General features: G+C 62.5%; 8 protein-coding genes and 1 non-coding gene across 9 annotated transcripts; 6 read left to right on the top strand and 3 right to left on the bottom strand.

Moving 5' to 3' along the window:
- Position 1: 1 nt before the first annotated feature.
- Positions 2–1314, bottom strand: Mettl3 (N6-adenosine-methyltransferase subunit METTL3; the record flags this gene model as incomplete). The annotated part of the gene is made up of 5 exons (XM_062767261.1): positions 1212–1314; positions 919–1154; positions 709–882; positions 130–668; positions 2–90 (listed from the first exon to the last, which is right to left on the bottom strand). The coding sequence occupies exons 1-5, from the start codon at positions 1302–1304 to the stop codon at positions 2–4; spliced, it is 1131 nt and encodes a 376-aa protein (XP_062623245.1). The 5' UTR covers positions 1305–1314.
- A 204-nt stretch (positions 1315–1518) lies between these two features.
- vas2 (AP-1 complex subunit sigma-1) lies at positions 1519–2640 on the top strand (the record flags this gene model as incomplete). Its single annotated transcript, XM_062767260.1, has 7 exons — positions 1519–1552; positions 1590–1715; positions 1821–1951; positions 2008–2052; positions 2095–2160; positions 2468–2495; positions 2542–2640. 7 exons carry the CDS (start codon positions 1519–1521, stop codon positions 2589–2591), a joined length of 480 nt encoding a protein of 159 aa, XP_062623244.1. The 3' UTR covers positions 2592–2640.
- ube2w (putative ubiquitin-conjugating enzyme E2 W) lies at positions 2617–3783 on the bottom strand. The gene is made up of 9 exons (XM_062767259.1): positions 3661–3783; positions 3590–3616; positions 3431–3552; positions 3323–3382; positions 3196–3280; positions 3139–3156; positions 3030–3096; positions 2919–2994; positions 2617–2882 (listed from the first exon to the last, which is right to left on the bottom strand). Coding segments are annotated over exons 1-9 (465 nt in total). The 5' UTR covers positions 3662–3783; the 3' UTR covers positions 2617–2873.
- Positions 3784–3951: 168 nt separating this feature from the next.
- CLP1 (mRNA cleavage and polyadenylation factor CLP1) lies at positions 3952–6008 on the top strand. The gene is made up of 5 exons (XM_062767258.1): positions 3952–4094; positions 4331–4448; positions 4486–4745; positions 4797–5169; positions 5207–6008. Exons 1-5 carry the CDS (start codon positions 4002–4004, stop codon positions 5929–5931), a joined length of 1569 nt encoding a protein of 522 aa, XP_062623242.1. The 5' UTR covers positions 3952–4001; the 3' UTR covers positions 5932–6008.
- Positions 6005–8926, bottom strand: NAA15 (N-alpha-acetyltransferase 15, NatA auxiliary subunit). Its single transcript, XM_062767257.1, has 6 exons — positions 8781–8926; positions 8647–8725; positions 8387–8610; positions 7854–8340; positions 6862–7812; positions 6005–6825 (listed from the first exon to the last, which is right to left on the bottom strand). Exons 1-6 carry the CDS (start codon positions 8853–8855, stop codon positions 6041–6043), a joined length of 2601 nt encoding a protein of 866 aa, XP_062623241.1. The 5' UTR covers positions 8856–8926; the 3' UTR covers positions 6005–6040.
- A 482-nt stretch (positions 8927–9408) lies between these two features.
- Positions 9409–14093, top strand: SPAC9G1.10c (putative inositol polyphosphate 5-phosphatasec). The gene is made up of 5 exons (XM_062767256.1): positions 9409–9961; positions 10002–12676; positions 12714–13063; positions 13100–13337; positions 13373–14093. Exons 1-5 carry the CDS (start codon positions 9656–9658, stop codon positions 14073–14075), a joined length of 4272 nt encoding a protein of 1423 aa, XP_062623240.1. The 5' UTR covers positions 9409–9655; the 3' UTR covers positions 14076–14093.
- Positions 14094–14275: 182 nt separating this feature from the next.
- Positions 14276–15613, top strand: YMR315W (putative protein). The gene is made up of 2 exons (XM_062767255.1): positions 14276–14733; positions 14808–15613. Exons 1-2 carry the CDS (start codon positions 14298–14300, stop codon positions 15578–15580), a joined length of 1209 nt encoding a protein of 402 aa, XP_062623239.1. The 5' UTR covers positions 14276–14297; the 3' UTR covers positions 15581–15613.
- Positions 15614–15720: 107 nt separating this feature from the next.
- On the top strand, positions 15721–15801 carry LOC62_01G000795. The gene has a single exon. It is a non-coding gene; the product is annotated as a tRNA-Ser (tRNA).
- Positions 15802–17113: 1312 nt separating this feature from the next.
- LOC62_01G000794 (uncharacterized protein) lies at positions 17114–17329 on the top strand (the record flags this gene model as incomplete). The annotated part of the gene is made up of 1 exon (XM_062767254.1): positions 17114–17329. The coding sequence occupies one exon, from the start codon at positions 17114–17116 to the stop codon at positions 17327–17329; it is 216 nt and encodes a 71-aa protein (XP_062623238.1).
- Between the last annotated feature and the right edge of the window lie 1055 nt (positions 17330–18384).

Raw genomic sequence — 18384 nt, 5'->3', positions numbered from 1 at the left:
TCTACTTTGACACGAGATTGAACTTCTGGTTCGGGTATCGCTCCACCAGGCGCGCATGGAGGTCTGGCTCTGTGATCTGCGAGTCGCCGACTGCGTACGTTAGCACCAGCCCAGGGACGAGTAACGTACGCTGGTTGCCGAGCGTGAGCCATCCAGGGCGGACATTGTGTTTCCTACCGAACAGCTCGAGCCTACGGCCGTCCGGCGCGAGACGCTCAATCACGCCGTACGTCTCGTCGGGCTTGCGGCTCGTCTCGCGCACCTCGGCGACGACGACGTCCGTGTCCACGCCTCGTCGGAGCGCCTGCAGCCCCGGATGCGTATCCCACGGGACTGGCGCGCCGCGCGGGTGGCTCGCGGGCCGCTTGAGCGCGACGAGCAGGTGCTCGCAGGTATGGTTGAGCCAGTGGCCTGTCCGGCCGGTGCGGATGAGCCGCTGCAGCTGGTTGGTCTTGACCCACACGAGCTCGTCGACGCGGATGTACCCCCACACATTGAACAGCTCGCGGGCGAGCTCCATCGCGCGCCCCGTCACCCAGAGCGCGAGGATGCCCCAGTCGGGCTGCAGCGCCGCGACGGGCATCGTGCGCATCTCGTCGTCCGTCATCGTGCCGTACGGCAGCGACATGTGAATGTCCCAAGGCGGGTCAGCGACAATGACGCCGAACCTGGCGGCGTCAGCTTGCTGTGCCCCAGCACCAAACGCACTGTCCAAGGACGGAGAAGTCAAAGTTGCGGATATCGCAGTTGACCCACTGGGCGGTACGCTCGTCGTCGCCTGGGCCGAGGGCGCGCGCCGACGCCGGGAGGGGAATGGGCACGGGCGACGGGGGCGGCACGGCGTCGCGCTGCGCGGCCGGCGCGACCTGGAAGTGAAGATATCTGGCGGTTCAGCACGCACTAAGAAGCTACACCCACCTGCACTCCTTCGTGCCGGGCCGCGCACCGCCCGCCTCGCCCAGGCTCGGGTTGCCCGCGAACATGGGCTCGCCGTAGCACATGTTCAAGTACGAGCAGTAGCCTAGCGACGGGTCGGTGTAGGGCCGGATGATGGGCTCGAAGTGTGCGCGCGCGCACTCGGTGCCGTTGGCTTCGCGGCATGCTGCGAGGGTCGTGTGTGCGCAGACTGGGTTGAACGGCGGCGCGGCGTGCGACTGGGCGGCGAGGGAGGTTAGCTGACTGAGCTAGAGCGATGAGAGAGGCGTGCTTACCGCCAGCCGCCGCAGCTTTGTCTTTGCAGTCTCGCGAGAGAGGAGCGCGTGCAGCTCGTCCGCCGGGGAAGCGGTGGTGCTTGCTGCTGCCATTGTGGAGACGTGGTCAAGGTGAGATGGGAAGAGCAACAACAATCGCAGCGCGCAGAGACGGGTCAGGCGGAATGGACGACCTCCACGCGAAACGACGCCACGCGACAAACCCTGAGGGCCACGAACCACCACCGCCGCCGACAAGCTCGACGTCGACCAACATAACGTCTGACTCACAACATACACTCCTCATCCCACCACCACCACCGCCGCCATGATCAACTATGTCATGCTCGTGTCCCGGCAGGGTGAGTGGTCTCTGCTGTGCCCGCTGACAACCCCCAGGCAAGGTCCGCCTCGCCAAGTGGTTCCAGACGCTGCCGTCCAAGACCAAGGCCAAGATCGTCAAGGACGTGACCCAGCTCGTGCTCGCGCGCCGGACACGGATGTGCAACTTTTTGGAGTACAAGGGTGGGTAGAGCAGCAGCGGGAGGCGTGAGCCGCGCGCTGCGGTGGTATGCTGGCTCTCCCGCAGCAGCGCCGACAACACCCCGACGCCGCTGACACGACACCCAGACACCAAGGTCATCTACCGCCGCTACGCGTCCCTCTTCTTCATCACGTCCATCACGCCGGGCGACAACGAGCTCATCACGCTCGAGGTCATCCACCGCTACGTCGAGGTGCTGGACCGATACTTTGGCAACGTGGGTGGAGCTGCTTCCGCGTAGTGGGTAGAAGCAGCCAGCTGACCCATGCCCAGGTCTGCGAGCTCGACCTCATCTTCAACTTCCAGAAGGCGTATGCTGTGAGCTAGTCTCGATATCTGCAAGGCCTAGCTGACGTTCAGATCCTCGACGAGCTCATCATCGCTGGCGAGCTGCAGGAGTCGTCCAAGAAGGCCGTGCTGAAGATTGTAAGTGTTCGCCGTGTATGGAGGCAGGCACGCGACGCGGCGTCGACGCCCGCACCCTCGCACTCTCGCTCGCCGCACCCATGCCGCATGCGCACACACACCACTGCGGCTAGGAGCAGTGGTTTAGTGAGAGCCACCCGCCCGATAGAGTGTGGCCTGTCGGACGCCTGGCCGTGGGTTCGAGCCTGATACGGGCCGAGCTCACACCCGCCTGCGGGGTGGGGGGGTTATGACTGGGGACCTCTCTTATTGCATCCAGACTGCGCCGTTTGCTGTGCTGTTCGACGCGTGCTGACTCGCTGCTCAGGTCGCCCAGTCGGACGCCATTGAAGAGGGTGAGTAGCTGCGCGATCCCCCGAACGCCCCAGCTAACCCCTCCAGCCGAGGTCTCGGAAGACTCGCTCGCAAGACTTGGCAGCCTGGCGCGCTAGGTATAGTATAGACCCGACTGTATAGTAATGGCATAATGATTTCATGCGCACATGGTGCTACAATGGGGCCGGGGCCGGAGGGTGCGAGTGACGGCCATGGGGGGTGGTACAAAACTGGGGTGGGGTATACAGAACGCGTGAATGTCATGGGGGTGGGGGGAGATGGCGGATGGCGGATGATGTGTGGCGTACTTCTGTTGCTCGCGCTGGTTCGAATGAGCACGCGAGCACGCCGATCCGTTGGGAGCTGGCGCTCTAGGTCTAGCACAGCCTCGCTGGCAACTACACCGTCTGACTGTCAGCTGGATATTGTTTGAAGCAGCTCACATCATCGTGGTACACCCAGCGGGTCTGCTTGGGGTTGACTGGGGCTCTCGCGACGTAGCTGTCGTTGCCCTTTGGCCTGGATGTCAGCGACGTCTTGAGCGGTCCACGTACAGCTCCTTCTTCTTGCACGACGCCAGCATCGACTGCATCGTGATGCAGACGGAGACGGCGTTGAGGACTAGGGTGTGAGCTGGAAGAAGGACGAAGGCAAATAGCTCACCAGGCGACCACTCAGGACCTGTGCGTCAGTTGTGGTCAGAAGCCAGCTGCAACTCACCAAGGATGGACGCGCACACATGCCCGTTGGTGTAAATGTGCGGGTGGACTGGCGGCTTGTACTTGTCGTTTGCGACGAACGTGACCTGGAGTGTGAGTGCTGGCCGCCATCACGTAACAGCACCCACCTCTGGATACTCTATGGGATATCTGTCTCCAAACTTGATCCTCAGTGCGAACTTTTCCCCCTGGCTATCAGCGCCTTCCTTCCTCGCCCCTCCACACAACTAACTCACCTTGTACACCGTCTCGTCGCCGAGCACCGAGATGCCAAAGAACCACTCCTCCATGTTCTCGGCCGAGAGGAGCTCGATGCCCATCGGCGTGCCGTTGAGCTTGATGTCGCTGAGCTCCTTCACTGCATGTCAGCTGCGGTTGCACACGCGACGACGCACTGAGCCGGCGGGTGGCCAGGTTGGACACTGAGGCTGGTCAGCGGTGCCTTGGTGCAGGGAGTGCGGCGTACTGGTGAAGACGCCGTGTAGTGGCGGGGTGTTGTTGATGTCAGCGTCGTCGCACTATCTCGAGTCGCGACGAGGGGGACGGTGAGAAGCGACAACGCAAGTGAGAGAGTGAGAGTGTCTTGGTGGTGACTGTCACCCACCAGCGGCGGCGGCGACGTCCTGCGTCATTTAACCGGGACAGCTTAGCGTGGGGTCCCCAAGTTCCACGTGGAAATTTGATCCCGCCTGATCCTCTCTTTCCACAACTGAAATGGGTTGCAACAATCAACTGCTGCATCCACATTGTCCTTGTCCTTGTCGTTGCTCTCATTTTGCCCAGCTCGACGCAGTCCACCTCAGAGCCATGACTGACGACGGCGAGCAGGCCATCCTGCATCTCGAGACGGGCTCCGAGTGGCGCTTCGAGCTCGAGGCTGACGAGAACATTGCGATTAGGGTGAGTCGCGACTGAGCGAGGCGAGGTGGCAGAGCGGCGGCTGGGTGGCAACAACACTGGTGAGTGCAGCAACTGCAGCAGCTCGACTCGACGACACGCGCTAACACGACTCTCGTCTCCCCTCGCTGTCACTTACCTCTCCACGACCCCCATTATATACACAGCGATGTACTGGCTGGACACGCAGTGTTCTTCCCCTCGCAGCAGTCCCCCACTGACAACACTGACCGCTCCAGGTGCACACCAACGACCCGGTCTATATCAACGGCGAGGAGCTGCCCCCGACGACATGGTACCCGATCTACCGGAATACCAAGTCGGCCGTCTACAGCCCAAGCGAGGCGCGATTGGAAGGTAGGTGTGCGCTCTTTGACTCTGCTAACCTGGTCAGTGTCCACCTACCCGGCATCACAATACACCTCAACCTCGACGACCCAGCCCCACCTGAACTCGCTCCACCTCGCCCTTGAGCGCCTGCGAATTCTTGCGCGCCGAGGGCAGGCGAGTGACCCCACAGCGCGCGGCCCACGCGTGCTCGTCCTCGGCCCACCGAGCTCGGGCAAGACGACGGTGGTCAAGAACCTCGTCAACCTCGCCCTCGGCTCGGGGCTGGGGTGGAACGTCGGCGTCGCGGGCCTCGACCCAGCAAGTGTGAGTGATGGCTATTCCTTGCATGACATATGAGCCACTGACACCACGCAGCCATCAAACCTCATCCCCGGCACCCTGTCCCTCGCGACACCCACACACCCGCTGCCAACGCACCACCTCGCGCATCCGTTCGGCTCTCCGCCTGCATCCGTCCCGTCCAACACGCTGAGTGCAGACGTGTCCACCTTGGGATGGTGGTATGGCGGACTGGAGCCCACGACCCGCGGGCTTCCCATCTGGACCAAGCTGGTCACGGCGATGGGCGAGGCGTGGTCCGCGCGGTGCGCCAAGGACCCTACAGTGCTCGCCTCGGGCCTGTTTGTAGACGCGCCAAGCTCGTTCACAAACCCGACACTTGGTCAGACAAAGGAGAACCCCAAGGCGCGGTATCCCCTCCTCACACAGGCGGTCGACGCGTTCGAAGGTGAGCTTCCTGTTTCCGAGACGAAGCTGACCCCCAGTCGACGTCGTCCTTGTCATCGGGCAAGAAAAGCTCACCGTCGAGCTCAGCCGCCTGCTCGAGTCGCGCAACGTCAAGGTCATTCAGATCCCCAAGTCGGGTGGCGTGGTCGACGTCGACGACACCTACCGCGAGGTCGTGCACGCTGCGCAGGTGCGCTCGTACTTCTATGGCGAGCCGGCGCTGCCCGCCAACCTCAGCAAACTAGTGGGGCGCACAGTACCCCTCGGCATCTCACTCTCGCCATACTCGTTCCAGATCGGCTGGGACACGCTGCATATCCTGCGCGTAGGCGAGGGCTCGGCTGCACCCACCTCCGCCCTGCCGCTTGGTTCGACGCACATTCTCTCGCCGACGAGACTGACCCGTGTCGATCCTGGCGGACCAGCACACGTCGTCCGCCTCCTCAACACCGTGCTCGCCATCGTGGCCATCACGCCCGAGGACAAGATCGTGCCGGAGGACAAGGTCAAGGTCGAGGAGGAGGAAGAAGTAAAGGAGGAAGAAGGCGAGGACACGCTCGACGCTGTCGCCGGCAAGGTCGAGCTCGAGGAGGACGAGGTCCCCTTCCGCGAGGAGATTGGTTGGCGCGAGGTGCTCGGGTTTGTCGTCATCACGGGCGTCGATGCGCTCAAGCGCAAGTACACCGTGCTCTCGCCCAGCCCAGGCAAGCTCCCGTCCACAATCGCCATCGCGGGCCAGATCGAGTGGGTCGACTCGGCGTAGAGATAGAAACGAAACGTAGCACCGCGCACGCACAGCGCGACTCATAGTGACCAGCCATGCATGTTGCCAGATCCCCTACAACAGATGTATCTAGCTATCTCTTACGTGTCTAGACGTCGGCCTTGACGGTGGCGGCCACGGGCTCGGCAGCGGCAGCGGTGGCCTTGGCGCGTGCGTCGATCTCGTCGGCGGTCGCGAATGCCCACGCAAGGGGTAACCTCTTGCGGAAGTCGGCGCGGAGAGCGTCACCCTCGGGTGTGCTGGCGCCGAGGAGAGCCACGGCCGCCTGCATGGTAGCCACGGATGGTGGTGTGCCGGCGGCAGCGAGGCCGGCGAGGACGCTGCGGACCTCCGAGGCGGGCGCGCCAGACACCTGGAGCGCCTTGCCAGCCGCGAGGATGTGGGCAGGGGAGGCGGGGTACGCGGCAAGCGACACCGCGACGAGCTCAGCCGCAGGCTTGTCTGAGATGAGAGTGGGGAGGACCTCGGCAATGGCCGCACGGACGGGCTCGGAGACGTCATTCGCCGCTGCGATGGTCTGGCGGAAGTGCACGAGCGCAGGGAGGAGGCCAGCAGCCTCCTTGTCAATCGCGGCAGCCTCGCGCAGGTCCCGCAGCGCGAGGACGTACTGCTTTTGCCTGACGTGCAGCTCGTAACCCGCAAGCCACGTCTCGGCACGCCCAGCGTGGTGCTTCTCCAGAGGGGCCCACAGCTTGAGCGCGTCCGCGATGGGAGTCTCGGTCTTTAGCAAGACGTCGCCGCGCGGGTCCGCATCAGGTACAGGCGCGTCCTCCTTCTTGCCGTCGCCAGCGGCCGCGGCCGCCTTCTTGGCCTTCTGCTCGGCCTTCTGCGCCTTCTTCGCCGCCTTCTTGCGCTCGGCCTCCTGCTCGGGAGCTGGGAGTTAGCACCAATTGCATCTCGGCAACTCACTGAGCTTCTCAACTGTCAAGCTGGGGTCGTCGGCAATCTTGACGTAGATGTCAATGGCCGACAGGGCCGTGTTGAAGAACGCAGGGTGGGTGCGGAGCTGGTCCTCGTACTTCAGAAGCGAGATGTACGCGTTAAGCGTCATGCGGCGCATGCAGTACGAGTGGAAGTCGTACTGGTCGTCCTCGTACTCCTGGAACACGGTCACGAGCGACTGGTAGCGCTTGAGCGCAAAGCCAAGCTTGCCGTTACGCTTGTGGGCGTCACCCTCCTCTTGCAAGAACCACAGGCTCTGCATGTCCGTCAGGTCCTGGACGGCACCAACGTCCTTCTTGGTGAACAGCGCGAGGAGCTCCTCGGCTTTTTGGATGTGACCAGCGCGGAGCCAGTACTTGGCAGCCTTGCCGTTGAGGAAGCGGTCCTGGCCATCAAGGAGGCGCGCCTCCTCCATCGTCTCGGCCGCCAGCTGCACATCACCAGCGCGCTTGTACACGAGCGCCTTGGCCATGTAGATCTCGGGGAGGGTGGGCGTGTGCTCAAGAGCAAAGTCAAGAAGCTGGAGAGCACGGGCATGGTCGGGGTTCAGGTTGAGAGGGTGGACAACGTGGAGGGCCTGGAAGTAGTGAGCCCAGAGGAGCGTGGTCGGCGGAGGGACAGTGTCATCGCCGTGGAGCGACGCATCGGCCTTGACCTTGTCGACAATGTCGGCAATGATCTCGCCGACGGCGGCAAGCTTGGCCTGGTCACCGTACACGCCCTTGACGTCGACAAAGAGCGAGGGGACACCACGCTCGAGGCCACGGACAAGGTACTCGCGCGCACGCTTGCTGAACCCGGCGCCGGTGGCGACGTCAAGGGCAAGGCGGCGAGGAGCAGTGGAGCGAGGGTACGTCTCGGCAAAGGCGTCGAGGCTCTTGAGCACCTTGGCGATCGCCTCGTCATCAAGCTTCTGAGCTGCGCTTGTTAGCACACCAGAAGCGACCCATCACACTCACAGATGTCAAGGCCACGGTTGCGAAGGAATCCACCGTAGTAGGCGAGGTTGTCCGGGTTCTGCTCCAGGAGAGCACGGTACGCGTCCTCGGCCTCCTCCTGGCGGCCGAGCTCGACAAGGAGCTGGGCCTTGATCTCGGCAGCCTCACCACGGGGGCTGATAACACCGTCATGGAGGCCCTTCTCGAGGCGGTCCTTGGCGTCCTGGAACTTGCCAGCCTGGATGGACACCCGGATGACATGCAGGAGGGTCTGAGCCTGCTCCGGTCCCGTCGCGCCGTCCTTCTTCAGCGTGTCCTGCAGGCTGTCGTACACCCGGATCGCCTCGTCGTAGTCGCCGACGAGCTCGTGGCTGACCATGAGGCCGAGCCACGAAGAGCGGATCTGCGGTCGGAGAAGCAGGTAGTGGTGCCGAGCTTCCAAAGCCTGCTTGTAGTTGCGCGTGTGAGTCGACAGGGCAATGGCGTCGCGGAGGACGGGGATGTTGTCCTGATAGTGTCAGAGCTGCCACCTCCACAAGGTTCGCATAGCTCACCGGGTCCTGCTTGCGGGCCATGACGAACGCCTTGCTCGCCTCGGTCCAGTCCCGGCGCGTCTTGGCCAAGATGCCGAGGACGTGCCATGTGATGTGGCTGGTAATGTCCTTCCTAACAGCAGTGCGGGCCATTTCCTCGGCCTCCTCAGCCTTGGGCTGCGACGCAGCCGTGGCGGGGAAGGGGAGCGACGAGTGGAGGGTCAGCGCCTTGAGGGCGATGGTTTCTGTTGTCAGCTTGAGTGAAGGAACGTTCAGCTCACCTCCATGGTTGGGAAGCTTCTTCAGGATGGTGTCGGCGGCCTTGAGGCCCTTTTTGTACTGCTTGAGCTCATAGTATGTCTAGTTGGACGTCAGTAAAGCCGGGAGATGGCCGATGGAGCAAGGATCCACTTACGAGGAGCTCCTTGAAGAGCTTTGCCTCCTTGTCGGGAAGCTGACGGTGCTTTGGTATCCCGTGACCGTGCGACATTGAGGATACACTCGCGAAGGGGTATTAATGCCGGGGGTGCTGAAGCAAAGAGGAGGAAAGAGTAGGAGAAGTGTTGTTGCGAGTGATCCACACGACAGCGAGGACAGGACAAGCAGGAGCAGCCAGCCGACGAGGCCACAACCGAGATGCCTCGACTTTCGAGATTGCAGGGAAGGTCAAAGGAAGGGTAAATGGGAGGATGACTTAACGTGACTTGTATTAGGATTAGGCCGGAGTGTTAATGTGGCGCTGTGGTTAATCCACACTTTTGTAATAACAATAGAAACAACTGTGAAACTGCGATCAAATGTCGACAAAGGGCGTGCATTCCTGTACGACAAGGTGATGTGGTGCACAGACAAGAAGCCGTAGATGTAAACACCTTTGTTATTGTTGTTATCGCTCTTGCTGTGCTTTGTGCAGTTTGGTTTGTTGTGTGTTGGGTTGGTCGTCAGTGGCCGTGATTACCCCGCACAACTTCCCCGCGCGACTGTGAATGCCCGATCATCAGCTGCCTCTCAATCCTCCCGTTCAAAGCATCAGCATCGCACCTCTCTGTCACACATTCAACACGCACAAGATCTCAGCCGTGCATCAAAGCCATCAGCTTGCCTGTTCCTCCAGCACTATCCCTCTCCCTCTTGCCCTCCCTCCACCCGCCGACGCGCGCCATGATGCGGCCGTGAACAGCCTGCCGCCCACGACCCAGCCCTCAGCCCCACCCACCTCCACTTTCCTCGGCCATCCGCGCCTCCTCCTCGACATTGCCTGCATCCTCGTCGCGCTCGTAAATTCCAACCATGGGCGCGCCTACCGACTTTCCAGTGCCTGATGCCACACCTAAAGTCGCCAAGGCTGGCGAGGACGCCGACGACGAGGAGCACCACCATGTATCCATCGCTTCGCTGCGCTCAAAGTTCGAGACGCTCGCGCACGGAGTGCACTCGGTCGCCGCCCACCCCCTCCACGGTTTACGGCCACATCGGCCTGCCTCGCCGGCCGTTGTAACTACCGCGGCCGCTGGAGCGACGCCGACACCGACGCAGGCCCAAACAGCCTCGCCGACGTCGTCATCACCGGTCATTCAGAGCGGTGCAACGGTGACTGTGAGTCCCTTGATGCTGACCAGCTCACTGACCTCCGCAGTCCGCACTGCCCGTGTCCTCGAAATCGGTGTCTCCCGTAAGCCAGTCGCCTTCAAGCAGGCCACTGCCTATTCCTGGTGCAGGGGCACGGCCTCCAAGAGTTGGCTCACCCGGTATCTCGGCTCCGTCGCTAGCACCGGGCCGTTCATCGCCCTTCACCTCCTCTCCCCTGGCCACTTCGCCCGCTGCCTCGCCACCTAAACCACGGCTGCCACCAGTCCACACCGCAGACAAGCCGACAACGCCGCCAGTGAGCATCGTCCTCTCAACACCCATTTCGGCTGAGCCCGAGGATATTGGCGATGAGCCTGCCCCGTCCGTCAAGGCGCTGCGGGAACGCTTTGGGGCAGTGTCGATCCAGCCCAGGCCCGCTTCTAGCTCCCCTTCGAGCTCCAGGCGAGTGTCGTTCGATGCGCCGCGTGTTGCTGTCCCGGAGGAATTGGCTCAGTCAGAGGAGTCGAAAGATGCACCCAAGGAGACGGCGGGTGACAACCCAGCAGCACTCAAGCGACCACCCCCACCGCCACCTTCCTCAAAGCCCACACATCCGGCATCGACGGCAGTTGTCTTTGCGCCGGTTGCAGGCCCGGCCGGCCCCAAGTATGATCAGTCCACAGCCGTGCGTGCAAAGGGCCCGGCACCGCCGCCGCCGACGTCAAGATCTGCTTCGCCAGCCAAAATGGCCGACGTCACCGCCGGCGGGCTGACCGCTTCGCCGGCGACAACGCCCAACATCTCGCGTTCCTCATCGCCCGCCCCAGCTACTTCTCTTCATCGCCCTCCTCCACCGCCACCACTAGTTGCCAAGCCTGCTGCTAGCCCTGCTGCCGCTGAGCCAATACCTGTGGTTGCCGAGAGGCCAGCAGTACCTGCTCGAAAGCCAACAGTGGTGGGAGAGGCGGCACCTCCTCCTCGGCCTTCCCCTTCAGCTGCCGACTCGGTGCCCAGCCTACCTCCCCGTCGACTGAGTGTGGCAGCTCCTGCGGATGCGACGACAGCCCCGGTGCACACTGGTCGTGCCGTGCCACCTCCTCCACCGGCTCGCAAAGTCGAGGAAGGGCATCCGCCAGCAGATGCTTCAATGGGGCCGCCACCACCTATTCCTACCGGGCGCCCTAACGCTTCCACCGCCCCCACGTCACAGCCTTCAGATGACAGGCCTGGACCACCACCACCACGTCCGGCGACAGCAGCTGTGGCTATCCCGCCTACTCCCCCGCGACCAAAAGCAGCGGCCACGCCCGAGATCGCAGCGTCACCACCAAAAGTGGTCAAACCACCGCTTCCTGGGAACAAGCCAGCAGCCCCGACCGTCATCCCAACGACGGCTGTGCCTCCTGTTGACGTGTCGAAGCCACCATTACCGCAGCGTAAGGCAACACTGCCGCCCACAGGCGCCACTCCGCCCCGTCTCCCGGTCAGGCAAAACAGTGTAGCTTCAATCACCCCATCCCAGGCGTCTTCGAATTCGACTCTACGCCAGGGATCGATGACGGACGATAGCTCTGCATACCATCCTCCACCCCCACCAACGCGCTCAGCAACCAGCCTTGCGTCAGTAGGCCCGCCACCAAAGCGAAACGGCACAGTTACTGCCAAGCGTGGAGCTATTGCCCCACGACTTCAACCCGATTCTTCGAACAGCTCCATTCCGCGCAGTGGGTCTGGTGACTTTTCAGAAGACGACGACGACGAGGGCGGACCTGTTCAACACATCAATTCGATGGCGCAGCGCCTGCTTGACGAGCATGCCGACAGCTCAGAGGCCAACCGGCGGCCTCCGCACTACTCTCCAGATATCAAGATGTCTCTGACAACTGGAATCACGGCTTTCGCTGTCCACGGCAAATACACATGCGTCGCGCATCACCAGGTACGCGTGTTCGACACAACTTTCGACGACCGGCCAATCCACACGCTCGAGCTCAAGGACACTGGTCTCGACTTCCGTGTCAAGGATCCGCGTGTGACTGCCATGTGCTTCCGGCCTGGAGAAACGGCAGAGCAGGAAGGCCGCTTCGTCTGGTGTGGAACCAAGGACGGCCACGTGTGGGAGTTGGATGTCATGACCGGAGAGGTGACAAGCCAGAAGCCGTCGATTCATTCCGGAGCGGTTACGCACATTTTGCGGAGCCACAACAATATCCTCACGATCGACGATATCGGCAAAGTGCACGTGTTTGAGGTCGAGCAGGGAACTCCAAAGCGAGACCCCGCAAAGCTGCTGCGAACCGTCCGTCTCTCAGACAAGGTGACGTTTGCCAAGATGATTCGGGGGCGCCTATGGACAGCCACTGCTCCAGCAGTGCGTTCCACTACGGCGTCTTCTGGGGCTCGAGGACCGGCGATCCGCGTTTATGATCCCTGTGCCCCTGGCACCGCGCCTCCGCCCCAGATGGCGCTTACATCGGAGTGGGCTGGTGCCGCGACCTCGGCGACAGTCATGCCCATGGATCCAGACAGGGTCTTCCTCGGCCATGAAGGTGGCTACGTCTCGATATGGACACTGGGAGATGAACTCGAGTGTCAACAAGTCCTCAAGATCTCGTCGACAGACATCCTCTCACTTGAGGGTGTGGGAGAACGCCTGTGGGCAGGTAACAGGAAGGGCCAAATTCACGTGTATGACATTACACCCAAGCCATGGATCGTCACCAACGTCTGGACGGCACATCCGTGAGTTGTGCAAAACATGCAACTGCTAACTCCTCAGTGACCAGCCTTGCCACACGCTGGTGGCAGACCCCTGGGGTATCAGTTCGACGGGCCGCTTCATGCTATGGTCGTGTTCCCGAGACGTGCTGCACGCCTGGGACGGGCTGTTGGCTGTCGACTGGACTGGGAAACGGTTGACAGACCGGCAGCCTGATTATTGCGACTTTCGCGAAATTCGTGCGCTGGTGTGCTCGTGGAACATTGACAGCGCCAAGCCAAGCGAGCTGTCTGGTCCGCCCCAGAATGCCAACTTCCTCAACGAATTGCTGCACTCGGTCGAGTCGCCGGATATCATCGTGTTCGGGTTCCAGGAGACGATCCCGTTGACGGATAAGAAGCTTACAGCCAGTGAGTTGGCAGACCAAACAGTGTCTAACTCCTCAGAAACGTTCCTGTTTGGGAGCAAGGGCAAGGACAGCGGCGGAGCCACAAAGGACACGGTGTCTGGTGCCTACCGCGCGTGGGCGGACAAGCTGCAGTCGGCTGTCGGGCAGATCTCGACAGCCGAGTCGCAGTACGTCAAGGTGCACTCGGAGCAGCTTGTCGGCCTGTTCAGCTGCATGTTCGTCAAGTCGTCGTTGAAGAACAGCCTGCGAGATGTGCACATCACGACAGTCAAGCGGTGAGTCTTGATGCCTGCGCATGGGCTGACGGCAGTGGCATCGGAGGCATCTATGGCAACAAGGGAGCCATCTTTGCGCGCATGGTAGTCGACGACACGTCGATCTGCTTCATCAATGTGCACCTGGCTGCTGGACAGAGCCACAAAGGAGCGCGAAATGCGGATATCGCCGCGATCATGGAGGACAAGGCCATCTTCCCGCCAGCGGACACGTTGCCGTACGTGCGTGGTGGCGACGGCACAGGCGTGCTAGACCACGAGATGGTCGTGTTCAGCGGTGACCTCAACTACCGCATCGACCAGCGGCGCGATCTTGTCGAGAGCATGATTGACGTCGGCGATCTCGCCTACTTGCTCGAGCGGGACCAGCTCCGCCGAGAGATGCGAGCGAACCACGCGTTCCGCCTGAGGTCGTTTGCCGAAGCGCCAATCACGTTCCCGCCGACGTACAAGTACGACCCGGGGACGGACAACTACGACAGCAGTGAAAAGCGACGAGTGCCCGCATGGTGCGACCGCATCCTGTTTACGCGCACGTCGCGCCTCAAGGCGATCAACTACCAGCGGTATGAGATCAACGTCAGTGACCATCGCCCCATCTCGGCGGGGCTGGCGGTGCAGGTCAAGCACATTGACCCGGTGCGAATGCGCGAGGTGACCAAGCAGGTGACTGCCGAGTGGCGCGTGCACGAGGCGGACATTCTTGCCAAGATGGCAGAAGCGTACAAGCTGCACTAGGTAGCCATATCTGATGCTACATGATTGTCCATCTTTAGCAGATGAGCAGTTTTGCCGGCGGCAATGGACGGGTAGGTGAGCGGCGTTTGGCCCGCTCGGCGCCGGGGCAATAGCGGGTTGATGATGATGCCATGGGCCAGATTGGGGGAGGTATATAACTGGTGTGCGCGCGTATGCCAGTCGGCCAGCCACTCCCTTCCCCCAAGTCCCCACACTAGCACCATGACCTCGACAAAGCCAGTGACGGCCGCGCTCCTCGGCTCGGGGCTGTTCGCGACCAACTCGTACCTGCCCGCGCTGCGCGAGGTATCGAACTTACACATCAAGACTGTGTGGTCGCGGTCCGAGGGCTCAGCGAGCAAGCTGCGCGCCGCGGCCGCCGAGCTCGGCGGGCTGCCGCATGGCGAGGCGACGGGCCCAGCCGTGGCCTTTGGCGACGACGGCCTGGCGTCTGTCCTGGCCGACAAGGACGTCCACGCCGTGATCCTCGTCCTGCCCATCACGGCGCAGCCGGCCATCATCCGCGCTGCGTGGGCCGCGGGCAAGCACGTCATTAGCGAGAAGCCGCTCGGGCGGGACGTCGCCGAGGCGCGCGCCCTCATTGACGAGTGGGAAAGCAAGTACAAGCCCGAGGGGATCGTGTGGCGCGTCGCGGAGAGTGAGTCGAGTAGGGGCCGGTGACTTCGGCCCGAGGTGTCGGCGGCGGTGGTTAGTGACTCACGCCTCTCCCAGACTACGCGCACGAGCCGCTGCTCCACTACGCCGCCGGCCTGCTGTCCGCGCCGGAGGTCGGCGACGTCCTCTACTACCGGCTGCACTTTGAGACGATGCTGCCCGACGGGGCGAGCTACCACGCGACGACGTGGCGCACGGTACCAGAGTACCAGGGCGGGTTTTTGCTGGATGGCGGCGTGCACTGGGCCGCTTTGCTGCGCACCGTCCTCCCGACGCCGCCGGCAAGCTTGATCGCGCACAAGAGCCTGCACCGCGCGCACATGGTGCCGCACGACACGGTCGTCGCGCTCGCGCTTCCGCCGGCCGGCAGCGCCGTGCCGCCGCACGGACAGGCCACAACCGTCGCGAACACGAACAACCCGGACGCGCTCCTCGCCGCCGGGCGCAGCCAGGCAAACGGCACAATCATCCTCTCCTGGGCTATCCCGGACACGCCGCGCGACTCGCGCCCCCCGAACGAGCTGTACGTCGTCGCCGAGCACGCGACGCTGCGCGTCGTCAACCACGGACGCAGCTGGACCGTCGAGCTCACGCCGGGCGCGGGCAGCCCGGCAAAGGGCGCGTTCAAAGAGGGCAAGGTGACGGGCGTCGAGGCCGAGCTCGCTGCGTTCGGCGACGCGGTGCGCGCCGCCGTTGATGGCACGGCGGACGCGCAGACGAACTTCGGCGGCCCGCGCGACGCGCTCTGGGACCTCGCGTTCATCCAGGCTGCGCTGGGGAGCGACGGGGCCGAGGTTGGTATTGGCGCTGTGGCGGAGGGTAAGGCGTAGTGTGGTGTAGGGTATGCATAAGTGTCGAGCGGAGGGGGGGGGCGGAGGGGGGAGGGAGAGAGGGAGAGAGAGAGGGAGTGGTGCCACTGGGTCCGCTCCACCCGGCGTATACCCCACACTGCGCCCCAGTTTTCAGCAAAGGCAATGTGGCGGAGTGGTTAACGCGGTTGACTCGAAATCAACTTCCTTCGGGAGCGCATGTTCGAATCATGTCATTGTCGTAAAAGCTATACCTTTTGGCGGGGAGTGGTGTTACCTTTTGGCCAAAGGGCAGGTCGTCTGTGGCATCACCACGACTACACACCACGCTGATCATTGCTACTACATACGTCTGCATACATGAGGCTCATCCCCTACCTCGGCCCCCTCCGAGGCTGCCTATTCTCACGCATGCCCAACCCAGCCAGCCGTCTTATCTCCATGACCTCACCACTCTTTCTCGCTTCCTCTTCCGCCGGCTACTAGCCACCACCATCACGACCTGTCTCACGCCCACATCAAGTACCTTACCTGCCGAAGTGTCGCCGGAAGCGAGCGCGGCATTCCAAATGATGCATGTTGCCTGGGTTGTCGGCCACGTCTCGCTGTTGGGTCACCGAGGAGTTATTTGTGTGCTGCTGTCAGATCTGGCCATGCATCATGGTTGGTGGGGAGGGGGGAGGGGTTGGTGTTTTGCTCTGTTGAGGATCGGGGGGCGAGGTGGGTGGTCTACTCAGTGGCAGCCACCCACCAGTCCAGACACACCTTTGCTTGCCGACTCGCGATAGACGCTGCTGTACGCACTGCCCAGATCGCATGATGATCACCGTTGACATGACAGCCATGTCTCGCCCAGCCCAGTTTCGTCTCGCCTCGCCCAGCCGCATCATTCATTGCCTGCCGTTGGAAACAACACGGGTACCTCCATGCAACCTTGACAACATGACTTGTGACCTGAACGGCCAACATCGTCACCTGCGAGTCGGTCAGACGGCAATCTCGACGTATCGTCGCAGGCATGTGTGCACGCTTGTTCGCCTCGGCTTGTCGGCAGGCCACTCTACCGGCGACATAGGCGATTAGGCGAGTCCCACATTCCTGTGGAGCGTCGTCGATCGGCCAGCTATGCCAGCTAAGCAAGCAAGCATACATGCCCGAGTCACCCATACCGCGGCGGTCACTAACGTGGCGTGACTCTGCCCCAGTTGAGCTCAGGTCAGGCGTCATTGCGGCTCACGGCTCATCTTCGGACTGACAAAGTTGGGGGTGGGCCAGCTCGCTCTTGCCAGATCTGAATTGTTCACACATCGCATCCAGCGAGCAATAGTGACGACCCTCGGCCATGCAGGCCATGAATAGTTGGCCCACAAGACGGGGGCTAGAATGATCGCCGCCCGAGAATAGACTCGCGTGAGGTGCCGCGCCATTTTGCCTTTGCAGCTGACAGGCGAGGCGACGGGCAGCTGCTCCACTAGCTTCGTTCCAGCAGCTACCCCAAGCTACGATCATTGCCACTGCGAGGAGGCGGTCCTGCCGCGGGTTTCTGGCGACACGATGCCAGCCCTCGCTCGCTCGTCGCCGGCGACCGAGGACGACGGCGGCCTCTCGCCAGGCTACCCGACTGTCACCGCGGCGCCGTCGACACACAGGCCGGCCGCGCTCACCCTCGCCCTCGTCCTCACCCTCCTCTTCCCCGCCGATACCCATTCCCAGGCCGGCGGCGAGGACACGAGCGCCGTCCCGGGGCCGACGGCGTGCGACGCCGACTGACGGCCTCGAGGATCGGCAGGCCCGATGAATACAAATGAAACTTGGAAGGAATACAAATGAAACTTGGCGAGTGGAAATGAAACCACGCGTCGCCCCAGCCAGAAGACGCCGAACACGTGCTGGTGTTAGTTGCCGAGCCTGGGCTGGTCTACGTGTGTGTGCGTTTGGATGGACTTTGTTCACAGACCAGCCCTCGTGAACTCGCATTCGGCTCGGCTGTTGTTGTTAACGAAGGCAGACACACGCGCGGCACGGGGAATGTGGAGAGTGTCATGACGTCGTGCCGTGGGGGGTTGTGGAGCGGGCCTTGCGGGCCTGGGGGCCTGGTGGGTGAGTATAGTTGCATCCGACACGGGAAGTGTGTTGCTGCAAGCGAGCTGCGACGACAATGATGATGTTGATGGGATCTGGGTGACTTGGGTCGCGGCGGCGGTCGGTCGCGCCGCCGTGGTGCATTGGACGGGGAGAGGGAGGTAGAGCGACAGCGGGCGCGCAGCAGGTGGGCCACCAAGAGGGGTGGGCCATTTGGATTTGGATTTCTGCCAATTTGATGCCGCTGCCAGGATTTGTGCCTGACCAGTGACCCAACAAGGAGCGTCAGCCAGTCAGGTTGCAGCATTTCCCCCTTTGCCTGCTTTAGCGACGACCACTGAGCGAGCGAGGAAAGAGAGTCGACGAGGCGACGACGTGATTGCGACCTGCAGTGTATCGCCGGCGCGACGCCGCGACACCGCCTCAATTACCTACTGCGCGAATCATCCCACGAGGTCCACGACGGTCACTAACAAATCACGCATGCAAGGGGGGAGTAGAGGGGAGGACGAGGAGGGAGCGAGTACAGCAGCTCGGTAAACCAGACGCCAGACGTAAGCCTCCACCATTCGCGAGATGGCCGTTGTCGGCTGGCTGGCTGGACCCAAGGCGGGAGCCCAGAGGATCGATCCAGAGCTGCTCCCCCCTCGCAGCTTACACCCGCCACGCCACGCACGCAACCCGCGCCGTCCCACCCGCGCACCTCGTCGGACGCTTGCTGCTTGCCATGGAGCATTCTCGAT

The sequence above is a fragment of the Vanrija pseudolonga genome, chromosome 1 (assembly GCF_020906515.1).
Source record: "Vanrija pseudolonga chromosome 1, complete sequence".
NCBI lineage: Eukaryota > Fungi > Basidiomycota > Tremellomycetes > Trichosporonales > Trichosporonaceae > Vanrija > Vanrija pseudolonga.
This window is presented reverse-complemented; position numbering and strand designations above follow the sequence as displayed.